Source organism: Bombus pyrosoma, linkage group LG15 (genome assembly GCF_014825855.1).
Source record: "Bombus pyrosoma isolate SC7728 linkage group LG15, ASM1482585v1, whole genome shotgun sequence".
In the NCBI taxonomy this organism is placed as follows: Eukaryota; Metazoa; Arthropoda; class Insecta; order Hymenoptera; family Apidae; genus Bombus; species Bombus pyrosoma.
In genome coordinates, this window is record NC_057784.1 from 1,498,056 (window position 1) to 1,517,955 (window position 19,900).

At 30.6% G+C, this 19,900-nt stretch overlaps 2 protein-coding genes across 5 annotated transcripts; one reads left to right on the top strand and one right to left on the bottom strand.

Moving 5' to 3' along the window:
• Positions 1-1,381: 1,381 nt before the first annotated feature.
• Positions 1,382-12,691, bottom strand: LOC122575389 (synaptic functional regulator FMR1). Of its 3 annotated transcripts, XM_043744230.1 has the most exons (14): positions 12,563-12,691; positions 12,114-12,166; positions 11,223-11,373; positions 10,967-11,130; positions 10,703-10,868; positions 10,504-10,574; positions 8,831-8,902; positions 6,793-6,940; positions 6,508-6,645; positions 6,292-6,435; positions 5,992-6,202; positions 3,792-4,007; positions 3,432-3,530; positions 1,382-3,270 (listed from the first exon to the last, which is right to left on the bottom strand). In XM_043744230.1, the coding sequence occupies exons 1-14, from the start codon at positions 12,611-12,613 to the stop codon at positions 3,083-3,085; spliced, it is 1,872 nt and encodes a 623-aa protein (XP_043600165.1). In that variant the 5' UTR covers positions 12,614-12,691; the 3' UTR covers positions 1,382-3,082. The 3 variants fall into 3 exon arrangements, with proteins under 3 accessions (XP_043600165.1, XP_043600168.1, XP_043600167.1); XM_043744233.1 differs by lacking the exon at positions 3,432-3,530 and having other exon boundaries at positions 12,563-12,689; XM_043744232.1 differs by lacking the exon at positions 8,831-8,902 and having other exon boundaries at positions 12,563-12,688.
• A 154-nt stretch (positions 12,692-12,845) lies between these two features.
• On the top strand, positions 12,846-18,860 carry LOC122575388 (WD repeat-containing protein 44). Of its 2 annotated transcripts, XM_043744229.1 has the most exons (7): positions 12,846-13,082; positions 13,868-14,036; positions 14,114-14,498; positions 14,622-14,749; positions 14,868-15,005; positions 15,089-15,382; positions 15,460-18,860. In XM_043744229.1, the coding sequence occupies exons 1-7, from the start codon at positions 13,015-13,017 to the stop codon at positions 17,191-17,193; spliced, it is 2,916 nt and encodes a 971-aa protein (XP_043600164.1). In that variant the 5' UTR covers positions 12,846-13,014; the 3' UTR covers positions 17,194-18,860. The 2 variants fall into 2 exon arrangements, with proteins under 2 accessions (XP_043600164.1, XP_043600163.1); XM_043744228.1 differs by having other exon boundaries at positions 14,114-14,749.
• Positions 18,861-19,900: the final 1,040 nt, after the last annotated feature.

Sequence of the window (19,900 nt, forward strand, 5' to 3'; positions counted from 1 at the left end):
CTGCTTGAAAACATTTGATATAACACCGCTCAAATAAAAAATCTTAAGTTGAATCAAATTAAATTAATATTATTTGTATATTTTGTAATTATTACTTTATACTTTTTGTGAAATCTATATGAATAAAAAGTAATTAGAAAGCAATTAAATATTTCATTATTTAACATTAATACTATGTATGCATAAATATGAATATTTTCTTATTTCACGCAAAATGTTTATAAAAGAAGCACAGTTTATACACCTCAATACTAGATTGTGGAACTATTATTTAACAATTATTTAATATTCTTTATTAGATGTTATTTGTTTAGTAATTAATAATATCGATGAGATAATTTATCTGAATATTAATTTTCAAGTTATTATAAATAGTAACATTAATTCCATATCCTTTAACGTATGATTATATATTTCAATCAGAAGTGTATGTTAGCTATTTACTGATATGAAGATAGAAAATTGATATATAAACAGTGGCTGCTATATAATTTGATTTTCTGAATCAGAAATGGAATTTATGCTTATTTGTATTATGTGTATTTTGACCTGTATTGGTTCCTTATTCCTAGCATTTTAAACAATTAAAGATTATGTTCAATAATTAATATAGTTTAGAAATATATTTTATGAATTTGTTTAAGTTTAAAATTATATGTATATTCATGAATTTAAATACAACAGTTCATAATAACATAAAAATTTATTTTGTTTGTACTTGTAAATATTATAATATTTACTTGTAATTTGCAATAACTTTATTTATTAGTAGCCATATATGGGTTTGAGATCACACAACAATTTTTTCCACTAATGCAACTTAAATCTCGTATCATATGTTAAACTTCTGTATGATGAAGAAATATATTTTTGTTTCTTTTACAAAAGCAAATCATAGTTATGATAAATTATTATATGATAATAATACCATATACTTCTCTAAGAGGTATTATAAAAAATAATATCCTGATTTTTATCTTTTTCCATAAAAATTGATAATTTGAAATTAGACAATTTCCTCAACAATAGATATATACAAATTTTAAAAATATATAAATCAGTTCTACTATAGTTTTATTTGTTTTTATCCAAAATTTTCATGTAATTAAGTAACGCTAAAAGTTGCAAATCTTGTATAAATTAAGCGATTGTTACTTAGTGCTTTAAATTAATGTAGAAATTATTTTTCTTATGTATTTTTAATATTTCTTAATATTTTTTGTAATTATAAATAGAACTAGTAATTAGATGTTAACATTTTCAGACTATAAATATTTTAAAAGCTTCATAACAAAGATTAAGCGTAATAGTCATTATTTTTAATAATGGATATGTTATGGAAGTTAAGGATAGGGATGAAGATTGTAGTTTAAAACGACTGTTAAGATTAAAAAACGATTATCAATGTTTCGAAAAAATTGTGGTTCATCGTACTAATGACCGCTCTATGTACAGAAATGTTTTATTCTTAAATTATGCACAAATTGCAATCAATACAAATGTATCTGAAACAAGCAAGTTGGGGGATGTCTCAGTTTTTTTGGCTGCCATAAGAATATTCAGATAAAATGGCAGCTGTTTTGTTAGGTGTCAATGTGTTGCATCAACCGCCATGCGTTTTTGCAAAATCCTTAAGACATGTCCGATTAGTTGTTGTCATATCCGGAAGAAGAGGCAGCTGTTTTAAATTGACAGATAATCAATTTAAAACAGTTAGCCATATCTATTTTATAGCTTAGTATAGTAAAGCTAATTTATTTGTTCAGACATTCACATTTCGACTAAGTAGTATTATAGTAATAAAGGTATGCGCTAAGTCTGCACTTCAGCTAGATATCATAAAACATGTATCATTCCTTCTCTGGCACATCATACATTGGTATTACTAAGTATACGTTTACTTTCTTTTTAAATCATGCGAAATAATGCAGAAACGAACGTCATATCAAATTCTAATATTTGATATAGATGCTTAGACTGTAATAAAAAAAAAGACTAAATTACATGAAAAGTGAACCCGGAAATAAAAACCGACTTCCTGCGTACACTCATTTGTGTTTTTCCACAATCAAATAAGTCATTTTAGCATTCATCATGGTATTATTAATCAACACTCAGTATTGAAACATAAAAACCTAGTGTTGTTAAATAACTCTACTAATAATCGTAAACCAAAAAAAAACTCAATCTTGTTAAGTAAATAGAAGGAACATCATTGGGAACACCTTTTAACCAAGACTTCATGCAGCTGCCACCTACCATTGTTATAACTAACAATGAAATCCATCTTTTTCTTGCACCACATCATGTTTCGTCCTAGTTTTGTCGCAAAATATTTTATACCCGGTATGTTCAATTATTGTGTTTTTTTCATTTAGATATGAACACAAAATAACACAAAACACGTACCTTTGCTCATAACATACATTAAAATATGTTAACACTTTTTTTTATTATTTTCTAACAATCATTGCAGTGTTGAAAGAAATAATAAAGAAGAGGAACAAAAAGAAAATGTATTAAAATGGATTATATCCTGCATCTCTGTACGTATTGTGTTATTTTTTCATAAATATAGCGACATATCTAGGCGAAAATTATTCAAATTGATAATTGACATACGAGCCACGAATATCCAGCCTATTATTAGATCATTTCTCAAGTGATTAAGAAGTACTTTATAGTACATCCGAATTACTGTCACACAAGTTGGGAGCTTGGTATAAAAATGAGGCACAGTTTCACAATCAGGGGATTCCTTTTTACCAGATGCTTCTACTATCTCCCAATGAATGTATCCATATATCAAACATGATAGCATAATCACTATCATTAAACTAAACCATGCATGGATATTAATATGTGTCCTTAAATGTGTTTAAGGAGAATGACGATTTCTTAAACAATTGTCATATTCTTATCGGTAGCAAACAGTCTTAACAACGAGCGTAGACTAATCATGTCGCGATCCATAATCGTGTAGTCCTTGCGTAGGTATGCGTCATGTTATGTGCTGGGTGTTAATAGCTCTCATCAGGTGTAGTGTTATATGTAAGTAGCAGTTGTCGATCATAATGGTTATTTAGCCACTGGTACCATTAACCAGAGCTTCCTTAGGCTTATTGCTCTGTTGCATACGAGGATGGCGAGACCGTAATTCTCTTTGGCCTTTAGGCCCTTGGGAACTGTTATTAGTAGCAGAAACGTCATTTGCTGGTGTTCCTTCTTTACTAGTTACAGTTGATTGGTCTCCTGGGCCGGCATTGCTGCCTAAACAAATATGTAGATTAACTCTGAGTGTTACTGTGTAAATATCAATATTCATTCTAAAACATTTATTTAATATTGTACTTAACTCTTATACTATATCTAAACCGATCGTCCTAAAGGAATATTATATCAAATTAAATTTTTCAATTTCACGTGATTACCTTTTTGATTATTTGTTGGTGTAGAACTACGTTGTCGAGAACGTCGAAGCCGTCTTCGCCTCATGCCTTTAGGTCCTCCCTCCACACTTGATACAGACTCTATGCATACGCAAACCATTGTGACCATCTTTTTATAAAGTAATATAAAAGAATTACTGAAATTCAAATGTTTATAGAATTGATTGCGTAGAAAGCTATATCGCATTAGTAAGCGTGCATTAGTAATCATTGTTGATATTGTTAGTGTTAGATGGTCACAAGTGTTTGTTTCACAATCCATGCCACTCTCAAAGAACTTTACCAATCTTTAGGACGAAACGGTTGTTCTATTATACAATATTATCGGAAAAGTATTGTTACCTCTATCAATGCTTGAAACGTCTTGACTATCGAGAACAGTATCTTCATCATCGGTTGTTCGACGGCGTTCATCTCTACGATCTCTACGTTGAGTTGGAGGACGACCTTGTCTACCACCCATGTACCCTGAATTGCCCGTTCCTCCTTGATGACCACCTCTGGGAGGTAGATCCCTTACTCGGTCTTCACTACCATCTAACGTATCTCGACGTAATCCTGTAAATTAAACCATATTTATAACAAAAATCAAGTTAAACCTTGAACATAAAATGATGAACGCAAACATCTTAATGATTTTGTAAAACAAATGAAATGATGAAAGATTAGTATCCTTACTTGTAGTTGATGATGATCAATGTAGCATTTAACACATTAGCAATGATGCTTCCCATTATAATAACTAAGGGTATTAATTGGGAGTGAAGAGGCATCTTTGGAATCAAGCTCACTAATTTTTTTAATTTCTTCTTCTACCGTTAAATATACTTATATTTGCATAAATTTGTACAAATTTTTATGAAAACTGACATATTAACGTGTAGTATTAAATCACAGAAGATAGTTTTATTAGATTACATTAATGTAATTAAAACTATTTGTAAAATTCATGTGATTGTTACTCCCTAATATTTCATAAGTTAAAAATCAGATTCACATGGAGTATTTTACAAGGTAAATTTTATTATAAAACGTATATAAGTACATTTTTTGATAAGAATAATAACATAATTGCTTCTTAATTTCTTATTTATCAATTTGCAAACGACCTAATATAGCTAAGATAACACTTAATTTTGTTAATGTTTAAAAAGCAATTAAAGTTAATTACATTTAATGTATTATTTAGTTAAATGAAAGGTTCAAAAGTTGTTATATAGATACATGTTATATATAAATTTGAGGCGGAATACTTGTTAATCCGTAAAAAGTAATTACTCTTAAGATATAATATTTGATTAGACAATTCGCACACAAAACGATATTATGTACTTTATTTATTATGTCAAATAACCAATAAATCAAATGAATCATACACCGCGAGTTACTTAGCTACTACATGCATTTCCATTAAACACAAACATGCAAATGCATATGGTTGCAGTTATTTCCTATTATGTTATAATTCCATGTTCTATGTAATGACATGTTTACAAATGCGAATTGTTGATATATCTATAGATATTAACTGAGGCAATATAAAGTAATTATGACAAAAATAATGAATTACGAATAACGATATACAATGAAAAACTAAATAGCTGAAACGGTTTTATAACAAGTATAGCTTTAAATCTGTATAATTAAACAATGAAAGATACTAACAACTGTAAATAGTTATTAATAGAGGCCAAATTTAATTTGGACATATGGATCATTTTAATGTGAGTAATAAAAGAAATCACGAATAAAGTAATATATTAAGAACAAAATTATTCTCTTTGTATATGTTTTGATCAATGTTTTCTATGTTTACATTGATACATTTACAAATTTTTGAGATTTTTAATTTGTTAAATGTTGTAAAGAAACTTGTAAATATATTATTTCATGGGTATTTGCAAGAATAAAGTACAGTAAAAACTCGTTTATCCGAATCCCTAAGCAATTATTTTATTTATTGGGCTCAACAGATAAAATGAAAATAATTCCTTAGAAAATATTTATAAATCCACAAAAAATTGTCTTTTTAAGCAACATTTTTCAATGTACAGTTATATATGCAATTTATTTTATCTATCAGTTTGTAGATGTAAAGAAATATTTAAATACATACAATTTTTCAACAGGTTATAGAAAATAAATAGTTTACTATGTAGTAAAGATGGAATAAATTATATATGATAAGCTACGTATGTTATACAAAAAACATATTTGCATTGAATTGAGCGTTGAATAAGTTAAGCAGATGATATTGGGGATGAATATCGGATAATTCGAATATTCATTTATTCAGATCAAATAATTATCCCACCAAATCCGAATAAATGAGTTTCTACTATAAACCTTGTATAGTAATAATCCTAGTACTGATTTTAACTTCAACAATTTATCAAATGTTACTTTGTTACAAATGTTACAACGCGCCCTCTGTCTTTAAAATCTCTGGGTTCTCTACTGTCTCTCGTGTTGGGTCCACCGCTTCTGCCATTACGTTTTTGTGTGTTCTCTACATTGTTGATATAGTCAGTAATAGTATTACCGGCATTGTGTCTGGTGGGAGCCCTACCCCTGCCACCACGTCCGCGAGATTGACCACCACGACCTCCACGGCCTCCACCACCTTCTTCTGGGCCTGTACTCATTCCTCGTCTTGTTGGAGGAAAGTTGGGCATTGGTCCTGTGGTTGATCCATGCATGTTTCTTAATTGTTGATCTATTTCTAATTTTTCTTGACGCAACTGTTCTACTTCCTTTAAAACAAATAACACAGAATTACAAAAATATGTGAATAAACAATAATATTTACAATATATTATATACATATTTTACATCATTGTACCTTCAAATGTGCCAAATGATATTCCAACAACATTTTGGCATTAGCAATACTTTCAACAGTGCCAACAAAGACAAAGGGCACCTGACCTTCTTCCCTTGGAATCGTTGGTTGAGGTTCGTTGTCTCCTTCTATTTTAACTCGTACCTAAAATTTATAATATTTAGAATTACATAGTAAGTATTCTAAAAATTACATTAGTGCTAATACAATACTTACCACACCACTTTTGTCGACAATTTCTTGTATTATACGACCATTTTTTCCAATCACCTTCCCAACCAAAACACGTGGTACTTGTATAGATTCTTCACTATATTCAAGCAAAGAACGAGCTTTTTTAACAGCTTCATGTGTCTGCAATTAGGTAAGCATATACCATTTAACGTTTTTGTATAGAACCTTCACAATTTATAATTCTTGAGTAATTTAATTCATTAAATGAAACATAATGTAATAGAAAGAAATGACAAAAGAAAAGTAAAGATTTATTTCAATTTTTACCTCTCCATAGATTTTAAATGTGCATGAATTTTCTTCTAACTCTATATTTGTAATTCCATCGACCTTCCTTGCCTGTTGAATATTTGCCCCATGTGCACCAATCGCTAAGCCCATCAAGTCTTCCCGAACATTAAATTCATCTGTGTATCTAAAAAAACAAAATTTTGTTTTATATATTTAGCTCTAAACATGTATAACAAGCACCTTTTTCTACTGAAACATTGCAGAATCCATAATATATATATATATGTATAATATGTTAATATACATATGTTAAATTACTATAGAACAATTCAAAATAATGTTTTTTTGTTTAATGATATTTTAAATTAATGAATATCGATTAAATACTGATATGAAGTTTCTGATCGATATCAACCGCGGATACTAATCATGTAGTATATAAATAATTAGTTATGTATATGAATATTATTAATATATCCTAATAATATTGTATAATTAAATTTTGATGTTTAATAATGCAAAATTTAGATTTTCATTAGTAACATGCAGTCTTACATTATTACGCGCACATGTTATTACATTACAATACAGTGATAATGAACATAATATATTTTAATGAAATTTAAATTCCTGTCAGTGGCTTGCATTCTGGCAGATAAAAGTAGTAATACAAAAATGTATTATGAGGTAGCATCAAATGCATGTAATATATATTACAAATTATAATAAAGTGATACTCAAGCAAAGATTTCAAAATTATTGTTAGATATACTAACACCAGAGTAATTTGATTTTTGGACATTTTCTACAAATTACGTAAAGGTGAAATCGAAATATATGATTTTTTTAACATGCAATACATGTTTAAAAATTTGTTTATGACACATAATATGTGTGCATACATACACTCATACAAAATACTTATATAATATTTTGATGTAATAATAAATAAATATGTATGTATATAAAATAGTTTATATTAAACAGTAATATAATATGTAAACAGTAAAATCATAGTGAAGTCATTGTAAAAGACATGCATACATATCTTTCTTATGAAAATAAAGGAATTGTATTTTAAAATATATTACAAATTTAATTTTTGCTTATAAATTTTTGAAAACTTTAAATAAATAATCTTAATAACAAAATTTTTATCCTTCTGTTCAATTCAATTTCCTAAATTATATTAATAAAAACAAGTGTAATGTGTCAAGTTTTGAATAGTACTCGAAAACAATGTAATACGATAACAAAGCAAAGATAATTTTTTAATTGAAAACAGACAATATAATTGTTTTGATTTAAAGAAAGTTTATCTTAATATAATTAGAAAAATATTTGCTATTAAATTTCTTACTTTATATAAGTAAACTGTTTCGTAACTATGATATAACAAGAAGGATTATAAAACTAATATAAGTTGTGTAGATGTTTGATAAATGAAGATGGAATGTATAAGTGATATCACATAAATAAAACTAAAAATATTATAATAGCCTACATGATAACTATTCATGTATAAAAGTTTCGCATTGATTATGAAATATTGTTCTACTTAAAAATCCTTATTGAAATTTTATAAATTCTTTAGATTTGGAAATATATTAGATAGAGCCACCACTTATTCAGTTCTTTGTGCAAAACACTTAATATATCAGTGTTTCTCAAACATTGGCAGGCTAGAATATAATTTCTGATATGGGATAAATTAATAAACTTAAAACTCTATCCAAACACATAAATATATATATATATATATGTATATAAAGAAAAAAAGAAAGAAAAAAGAAAAAAGAAAAAGAAAACAGATCACAGCTACACGTTTATGTTCGTTTACTATTTTATCAATCACGCAAAATTTTGCTACAGAACACATAATAAGTAGAAAAAATAAACAATAAATTTTGTATGTCAGTGTACTTAAAGCATTTGAGTTTAAGTGAATGATCTACACAACGCCGAAGCATGCACATTTATAGTGTAGTTTCATTTTTCATTTGAAAAATGCAGCTGTGTGATTTATCATACAGTAAGCTAAACTTAAATCTAAACCACGCTGCTGTGATCTCACCTTGAATTTGTTTTCACTCCTGCCTCAAAGTCTGAGACACGCTGATATATAAAGTTTGAAGATCTAAATTTGCTGAAATGAGAAAGAAACTCTTGGTGTAACTTATTGGAAATTCATATATAAGATGGCCCTATCCTATGTCCCTGCCATTCTGTCTGTTTGCGCCTTACTAATAAATTTGAGAAGTTTTATATGAATTTGCTTTCCAGAATATTTATGTGAAATAATTATTCACAGTATTCTTATACTAATACTGAGACATAAATAATATTAAAGCATTGTACTATTTTTTATATGTATGTTAGTACACTTACAATTTCAAAATAAAATATAACATTGCATATTCATTTTATGCGTTTTTTCTTTTATATATTAGACATTCATAGACATACCTGTGTAAAAAAGAATTAGTATCCAGTGTTAGCATTAAACGATTTCTCCCCAATTTCTACTAACTTCCTAAGATTCATTAAATATTATTATTCAATCAATGAAAAATTATACAAACCCGTTATCTGAATGTATGGAGGTATGTGTATCTCAATCTAAAAATATAATTTTATTAAGAATAATTATAGCGTTCGAAAGTATGAAATGATAACTTTAAAAAGAATTTAAAGTTACCCTAATTACATGTATTAATAGCTGAAACATATAATGACATTGTTTGCTGCAGGAACACGCAAAGCATCTAAAACTACAAAGATATTTGTGACTCTTTATATGATTATTAATGTACAAGTATTTCGCTGAATGAATCTTGTTTCAAATTAATTCATTATGGCATATGCTATATGACGGACAAAATAATTAAAAATTTTTATGACATTTCGAATAAGTGTGTACATGTATATATGTTTGCAAATACATGCATATCTAATGTGTACTTTATAGTACATAAATTTAATTATCAGAAATGATCTTGATTTTATTTAATCATAATTAATGGATAAAATCATTTGTTGCAAATTAGATTCTGAAGATTGCTATTCGATGTCCCTTCAAACCATTAATTCCTAAACTCTTTTACATAATTGAAAAAAATTACGCTTTTATTGCCTTATAAACACAATGATTAAAAAATTAGGACTGTAAAAAATATATCATTATGTAGATTAAATTAAATTAATCTGATCATATTACATGTAAACTAATGGTTGTAATCAGCAAACAATGAAAAACATAGCATTAATCTATCTGTAATAAGTAATATTATGAGATAAACAAAAGAATTTGTCAGCACAAAGTGACATTCACTAAAGACAGATGAAAAAACACATTGTGTGCAAATTTATTACTATATGCACATCGTGCTCTTGTGACTGGCAAAAGTATGTAAAATAAGATAACTAACACACAAAGATTTATATGAACTTTGAAAATGTTGCATGTAAAATTTATTAAATATTTTATACACAATCACACTTGTAATATGTGAAAACTAGAGGAAATGTATAATAAATATTTGTAATGTGACTACATAACATTCATGAAAATTATATGATGTTGAAGCAAACATATTAATTAATGATTGGAAATCTTGTGAATTTTTCTGCCAGTAAATGCAAACCACAGACAGGATGGTAACCAGGACAGTGTATGGATAAGGGCAGGTATTTAAATGTCACAAGATTTTTTTTAATTGCAACACCAACTCTAATCTTTTTACTTACCCCCCAATTGTCTGAAGCTTCGTTGACTCAAGTTGACGTGCTGCTTCTTCTGTTCTTTTTAAAAGCAATACCTGTAATACACAAGTAAAATATTGTGTAAGATATAAAGATATGTGATATCAAAATATGTTTTTATGAAATTTGTACATTTTATATTATCACCAAGTTGTTTAAGACCAAATCCAATTTTGTAACTCACCTTTTGCGATAAGTTTCTAAAGTGCATTTCTTGGAGCATGCTACTGTGACGATGTAAATTTTCATGACGGGAGATGGCCAGCAATACTCCCCGTTCAGGCACGTATCGGCACACTGCCGCCCCTATCGCTTTTTGAAATTCCTTATGTGCATTTTCCATTTTGGCACTATGTACATTAAATAAGATGTTTAAAATATAATGTACATGCGATCAATATATGTTAATCTTCTACAAAAGAAGATAGTCTTTAAACATGCTACGTACAATTCTCTTAGATCTTCAGGTACTTCTATTTCGATCTTGTGAAATGTATTTTTATCAATGGGGGGATTAGGATTTTTTGCTCTCAGTCGTTCACTAGCTACAATTTCAGTATAAGCGCATTCCCATCCCGAATATTCAACTACTTGAAAACCTCCTTTACTCATCTGAAACAAAATTAAGCGTATAAAATCTTGTAAGTGAAATTATTTAAAAATTTTGTCATCGAAATTATATCTTAAAGGAATTTTTTACTAACCTTAATAATGGCCTTCCACCATCCACATGCTTCATGCTCATTGGACCTAGAAAATACCTCAATCTCCATGTTTTCAGAAAATTCAGGTTTCTGAACATCTGTTGGAGGTAGACGTACTTGAGCAAATGGAAATTTCGATTCTGGTTGCCAGCTAAAATATGAAATATATTTTATTAAATATTATTCATTAATTATCCATAAGCAATATCACACAATTTCAAAATTTTAACAAAGACAATATACACTTATAAATAATTTCTGATAGAAGCATTTTTATTCATATAAATATATATTATACATATACATCTATACCTTAAAATTATAATTCCATGGAATAACATTATTGTTGTTATTATTGTTTTGTTAATAAATATCATGAATATATTGTGTTTTCTGTTACATATAGTATCAAATTTAGAACAAAATAAAACATAATTCTTTGATATACTTACACATTATTGATTTTAATATATTTAAAACTCAAAATAAAATTATTTGTTTTTACATATAAGAAAGAAACAAAGAAAAGATATACAACTTGTATATATATAATAACTATATATGTATAAATATATATAACCCTTTGTATTAAATTTTAAGTATATTTTACAATATTTATGAATATTTAATATACTTTTTATCATTAACATACAAGAAAAGTGATATATGAAAAAGCCTAAAAAAATAGTAACAGCAAATAACATCCATAAAAAATATACAATTTTTGAGAACTGTTGACACAGATATTAGAAATATTAGGCCTCCTATTGCTGATAAAAATAGTATGATTCCTTTGCTCAGGAGACTACACTGTTATTAGCAGAATATTAGAGTGAACCTTCAGATATATTAGCACCTAAACCATCCCTAAGAAATGGAAAACATACTTACTCATTTTCGAATGTAACCAGAACCTCGTCCTCAAAGACATCTGTGACAAAGGCCTGAAAAAATAAGACATAAAACGTAGAAATTTATTCGTTGAAGAATCACAGGTATAACGAGTGGCGTAAGACATTCAAATACAATATATCACGATGCTTTCGGAGTACAATAAAGAGCAATGTTTTTATAATTCCAGTATGAAGGATATGCGTTTTCATGAATCAGTAGGACATTGAGATGAAACGCAACATCAAATGCTGACGAAAATCACGCCCTGTCAAACGAGACATGGCGTCGGAGGAAGCCGCGTTACCTCGCGAACATTTGAGGGCCGCGCTTTCGCGAAGTACGAGCGTCTCTTTTGTGAGATTAGAACCGCGCCACGGGCCGTAAGTTGGTCTATCCACGGCCTCGATCTTCCGCCCTGTTTTTTGTATACTTTTCACAGAACGAACCTTATAATATGCTCCGTTTTCGCCGCATACTTCGACTGTGAGATCCTCCATCTTGCTTTTGTGTGACGGCTCGCCTCCTTTGCAGCAGGCATGCTGGCGAGCGGGCAGCTGCACGAGTTCGAGGTTGCAAATTTGTTGTTCACCAATCGTACAACTCTTTTCCATGATGCAGCCACTTTATTGGACAGTCTCGTGCAGTGTTACCACTTTCACATCGCTAATTCACATTTGAAAGAACTAGGATAATTGAAATACGCACCAGCGCATTCAGCGCAAAACCTGTGCACTTGTGTAACCGCTATTAGAAGTCGAATCATGACTTCGTGCCGCCTGCGATCCTGTGGCCGCTTCTACCTGGCCCTAGTGTTCGCGATTTTGCGAAACGCGTGACGTGCCTTGACAGTACCGATGCGGACAAGAGTATTATTACCGATTATTCAGTGCAGACGACAATGTCTGGAAGCAGCGATTCTGAAGAATTTTTCGATGCAGAGGATGATACTTTTCATCACAATGCACGGTAATTTTATCGCTTCTTGCTTATTAAATGATTCTATTCTAAATTCTATATATTTAATTTTTTATACACCTTGTACATATGATAAAAAGTGTTCTTGCATAAATTCCATTACTATCTGAATACTGCTTGAAAATAATGAAATTGAAAATAATAAAATTTAACTTGCAATTTTTATTCTCTTTTGATTTATCGTATTCAATTCCTTCTCTTTCGATTTTCGCTTCAAGTTCTTACAGATACAGAAGATTCTTTCGAGTCGCTTTTGTGTATCTAATCTTTATCGTCGTATAGTGTTCTTAAGTAATTATCTTTGGTTAGGTCTGATTTTCAGCACTTATATCAGTCGTTCATATGATCGTATGCGGCGATTTTAGGATTAGCATTTGTAAATTTTCTAGAAGTTAAAAGATTAGTATTATAATTCTGGAAATTTTGAAAAATTTTACTATTATACTATTGTTGATCTATTTAATAAATCATTCACTCACTCTGACATAATTATATTTTTTGCTTACTTTTAGTAGGTAAATATTTACATATTTTATTTGTTTCGGATGTTAATTTATGATATATTTAGTCATAAATTATATATATATATATTATTATTATTATTATTATTTAAATATGGATATTGACATTGCGACATATCAGTAAAATTATAGTAAAAAAGTGATTTATATCAGTAATATTTAATAAATTAATATTTTGTTAAAGTAATGTGAAATTTTTCTTGTGTTTCATGTTGTAAGGATTATTTCTTAAAATTAGATATTTGATTTCTATAGAAAAAGCAAACAACGTGATTCTATCAGCATTGAAATACAAAGTAAGGATGGATCAGAATCCACTAAAAAAATGGATGATGATGTTTTTGTGAAACCTGCTCAACCTAAACCAATTGTAGAACCAAAGGAACATGTAACAATAGAATGTATAGTCAATAAAGATAAAAATGTAAGTATTTGTCAACATTGAATTATTATATGCTTAGCATTGTGTTAATTTTTAATAAAAGTTGTTTATTTTAACAGGAAGAAGACGGAAAGGATTCCAGTACAGATAAGAGCGTAGGCAGGAGAAGATTTCGTGAACTTAGACAACGTATGCAAACAGAGGATGATGATATTCCAATTAACAGTTCTCCTCCAGATAGTCAAACATCGTCTATTGAGGGTGTTTATCCCACTCCTTCAAAAACAACTCATCCATTCAGGATTATAGAACATGATACTCTTAGTTTACAAAGCATGACATCTTTAGGACGAGTGGGTCGAATTTTAGCTGGAGTCGGGGACAGTGCATCTATTACACCTGCACCAAATGTAACCCAGTGTCCCACTTCTGCCACCCTTACCCGTGAAAGCCAGATGTCCTCCATTGCTAGTATTCCAAGCAAAGACGAGGACACAGCATCTGGTAAGGTGTCCCAGTCCTCCAGCATCCTTACGTTATCAGGGGATATCCTTCAGGAATCCTCTGTTAACAGTAGATCCAATTACAATTCTCACTTGCAAAATGACAAGACTGTTATGCTTCAAGAGCCGGATGTCATCGCTAGTACAAAGAATAATGGAAAGTCAAACGAAGACATTACAATGGCTGGGATACCTGTTGCACCACCAAGACGTAAAAAAAAGTCAAAAGTTCAAACACCTTCTGATCTTGCAGTACGATATTTATTAACATAACATTCTAGCATAAAAGATACTTTCTGCAATAGCATAAAAGATTGTTACTAGAAAGTGGTTTTGAATAAGACAAATAAATATAGGTTTATAATTTTAGCCTTCCACGACAGAATTGGCATTATCTGCTTCGCCGTTACCAAGCCCAGCAAGCACTATCGAATCTATTACCAGAGAATTTGAACATTCTCTTGATATTCGATCTGCAACGAAGGGACAATATGTTGTTAAACCACAAGTCTGTAGTACTATATACTTGTAAAGTATAGCTTCATATTTACATAAAGTATAAATTGTTTACTATTATCATTATTTGTATAGGATGAAGATAGATCGAAAGCCGAAGGTCCATCGACCGAAGAGTTGGAAAGATTGGAAAAAATGAAAGCTGAATTAATGAGTCTGAGATCAAGTGACAAATCTAGTAGTAGTCCACTGGGATCCATGTCCAATAATAGTATTGGCCGTTATTCATTAGGTCCTCATAAACTATCGGGCTTAAGTCCTCAAGGTTCGAAAGAAAGACGAAAATCGGCAGGTGATCAAGATATGGTTCAACAGTTAAATATGTTTGTAAGAACAAGAACAGATTCTGGAAAACGACTAACCGATATGGTATGTTATGGATGGAAAATCTAAAAATGTTGTTACTCTTATTTATATTTCCGCAATAATGTATTAATTATTTTTAGGAAATTTTGGAACAAGTGACTGTTCTAAACTTAGATACTGGAGAAAGAGTACCATTAAGTATAGCAGAAGATAAATTGCCACAGTGTATTAATCCTTTGTCACTTCATATTATGAGACTTACTTCAGAATATATAAGTAATTCTAGTCTAGAAAAGGAAAAAGAAAGTGACGAGGAAAGTGTTGATAGTAAAATGTCTAGTATACCACCAGATGAAGATGTATCTGTTGGTAGAGTTCGGAAAAAAACGCAGAAGTTAAAACGATTTTTAGGATCTACCGTGAAGAAAACAATGGATAAAGCAAAATCTATTGCACAAGAAGTATCGCATGCAAGACATAAAGAAGATGTTATGGATATAGTAGATGAAGTATATCCTGGTGAACAGCAATATATAAAACTGAAAGCTTCTAATAGCCATAAAGGACCATATGAATTTAGTTGTTTACAGCATGTTCAAGATTTGAGTGGCGAGCACGTGGGCCCTGTTTGGTGTATGAAATTTTCAGTTTGCGGACGATTACTCGCTACTGCAGGTCAAGATCGAGTTTTAAGAATTTGGGTTTTACGGGATGCTTTTACGTATTTTCAAGATATGCGAACTAAATACAATGCTGAAAAAGTTAGTCCAACTCCTTCCCAAGAATCTTTGGTTTCGCAACAGTCTATGGAAGATCCTAATGTCGTGGCTAGTGCCTTTAGTGAAATAGAAGGGACGAAAAGTCCCTTTATGCCAAAGCCATTTTGCACTTATACTGGACATACTTCGGATTTGCTCGACGTTTCATGGTCTAAAAATTATTTTATCTTATCATCGTCAATGGATAAAACTGTGCGACTTTGGCATATATCACGAAAGGAATGCTTATGTTGTTTTCAGCACATCGATTTTGTTACAGCAATAGTATTCCATCCTCGCGATGATCGTTATTTTCTCTCAGGATCTTTAGACGGAAAACTTCGATTATGGAATATTCCAGATAAAAAGGTAGCTGTGTGGAACGAAGTCGATGGTCAAACTAAATTGATTACTGCAGCAAACTTCTGTCAAAATGGGAAATTCGCAGTGGTCGGTTCTTACGATGGCCGATGTATATTTTACAACACCGATCAGCTGAAATATCACACGCAAATACACGTTCGATCAACGAGAGGTAAAAATTCAACGGGAAGGAAGATTAGTGGTATCGAACCAATGCCGGGAGAAGATAAAATTTTAGTTACTTCAAACGATAGCCGAATACGCTTGTATGACTTGCGAGATTTGAATTTATCATGCAAATACAAAGGTTATGTTAACGTCAGTAGTCAAATTAAAGCAAGCTTTAGTCCTGATGGACAATATATAGTTAGTGGTTCGGAAAATCAATGCATTTATATTTGGAAAACTCATCATGATTATTCGAAATTTTCAAGCGTACGTAGAGATCGAAATGATTTTTGGGAAGGTATAAAAGCTCATAACGCTGTGGTGACATGCGCAGTATTTGCACCAAATCCAGATAGTATTATTAAACAAATTGAAGAAAGAGAGCACTGGGAAGGTAAAGAAGATGCGAAAAATCTGGGTAGTTCCACCGTAGATGTTCCTCCCGTCGATCCTGTGGTCGAGCAGCGTACTAAAGGCTGTGGCGGTCATGTTCTTGTGAGTGCGGATTTCAATGGCTATATAAAGGTTTTTCTAAATAAGACAAAACCTAAGCACAGTTCCCTACCAGCATCTGCTCTCGCGTAACACAATACTAGTTTTATTTGTGCACTATTGTTAATACAAAAAAAAAAAAAAAATTAATAAGAAAACACCAATATTATATACAACTATTTGTTTTACCTCAGTGGATTATGTAGGACTCACTGTATGCTGTTTTTAAAGTAAATACGATTGTATTAAATACTTTCAGAAACAGAATATTTTGAGATGCATGCCAAAAGGCTTACTTCACAAAAAGAAAGCTAAGATATAGTTAATAATACTAAAATATTCATAAATTCGATGCTCAGGCGATATATCGATTTCTTTCGTTATCAAGATGAACAAAAACATGTTTTTTTTTTTTAATTTATTGTAAATTAAACAACATTTGCATACATAATTTCTACTAAAGCTTTAAGTAAGCCATATAAACCGTTATAGTTTTATAAGGTATCGTATTTTTAGCACTTTTTTAAATTGAACGTATTTTTATTGATTTTTCTCTCTTGTATTATACCTTTTCGGTGCTGGTTCACTGCGGTCATATAGAGTTATACATGGAAATCTTGCCGAAATTATGTTACGAAATACACGTGTTTAACGGAATTGTTCGTTTCTATTATATTTATAAACCGAAAGAGCACCTTGGTGAAGAAACAAAGTATAAATACAGGCACGCAAGCGATGGCTGAATAGAACAATTTAATGGATTGTATGAATAAACGTAAACTTATACTTGACGATCCATCGTTAGGCAAATGTTGGATAGTATCTAGAAAGTTTCATGAAAATCAAATTGGATTTTCAAATCCTAATGGTTTCTAAAATATGTTCTAGAACTTTACCGTGATAAGATAGCGTAATACATCGAAGACAATATATTAATAAAAAGAAAAAGAAGAAGGTGATTTGAAGTTAAAAGGCATCATTGTTAAGTTTTTGTACGAACAGGATTCACATTTTAGAAACTATGTCACCCCGTTCAATATGAAAATTGACATTACACACTGTGTATATTTGATTTATACATACCGTATCAATCCAATCGGTCGATGTGAACGAAAAGTTTATTTCATACGCAAACATTACGTGTATTACATAATGCTCATAACACTCGCTATGTTTAATGTTCGACACGATGTCGTAACTGTCATTTTAATCTGATTTAAAGGGTATACGAAATACCTGTTTCGCAACGTGTCAATTATAACGGCAGAGACGTATACCGTGTACGAGGGGCAACGGCTTAATGCTGTTTCAAACTCTGCATTTTACGATTCTGTGTATTTGATAAATCATGTCTTTAAGGATGATGCGCTATTCAGTCGCGTGGTGAAGTATGGATTGATGGTTGATCTCTGTGTCGCTAATATTATAAGTGCTTGCACAGACGCAAAAATGTTGAAACCATCGAATTATAATGTACGATGTATTTTATCTGTATCGTAAATTTAATGTAAATACGCAGGAAAGAAATTGTAGGTATTTTGTGTAAATGCAATTGTAAATATATTATTCGAGCGATAGCGTAATCGCTTATTAACGACATTGTCATTCCGACAGCGGCGTGCACAAAACTATTGTTTGTGATCTCGTAGTAATCAATAATCATGTAATATATTAATGTATCAATAGTGTATTCATGTATGGAAATGTGTCTGTTTTTTTAAGTTTCCGTCACACAACAATATACATAAAATTTACCTTAATCATTAGAAACGTTTCTTTTCATCTATCGAATCATCGCGTACATTTCACCCGACCGTTTCTTTGCCTCCAATTTCTTACACGCTTGGAATGTTGTACCTTAAAAAAAAAAAAGAAAAAAAAGAAAAAAATGCGAACAGTTTATGGTCAAAATTTAGTTAAGTATTCCTTACACCAACAGGAAACGCTTCTGGGTATATTCACAGAGGAGAAACCGAACAATGATAGTTGCTAATAAGATTCTATCCATTGTTACACACAGAGACACAAGTACCGGCTGGTACTCATCTATAGGTCAGCAATGCGTGTGCGGTCAGTCGGTCGGTCGGTCGGCCGGCCGGTTGACTGTCAACTGATTCACCCATTTACAATGTTCGTACGTCTGGTTGCACGTATGTATGTGCAGTCATTGTCCTGGGTAATTAGGATAAAAGTGTACTACGCAATTAAAGCTTCGTGTGAAATAAACAAGTGAACAGTACTATAAAGCATTACATAGTTCCCGATCTTGATGGTACTCGAATGGTGTAACGACTTAAATTACGATTTACAAAGACTTTTAACAATTAATTTGTCGATGTCGATTCAACGCAGACTTTTTATGAACGTTATTCAGAAATGCTAAAAATTAGAGGCTTTAATTTTTAAAATATTCAATGTTATCCTTTAAAATTATATAATTCGCAATAATTATAAACGCTCGTAAGTACGACAAACATTATTTACTAAAAAAAGAGTAAGAGATCATAGATTAATATTAAAAACGTCTATTGCATTTAAAAGTATAAATGTCGTAAGTGAAATTGTAAAGTATAATGATAATGGAAACATTCGATTCAACGTAGTCGCGTACGAAGCTATCAAGACCAAAGAATTGGTTGAATTGTTTCGAATTGTTCTACGTATTAGTCTCCCACGTCTATTAAATTCAGGCGTTCCGTGAACCACACAACGTTCACCTGCACGGTGGGTAGTAGGTACACAGAAAAATGTTAAAGACGCATGTTACCGCAACATTGTACGTCCGACAAGTCGCACGCAT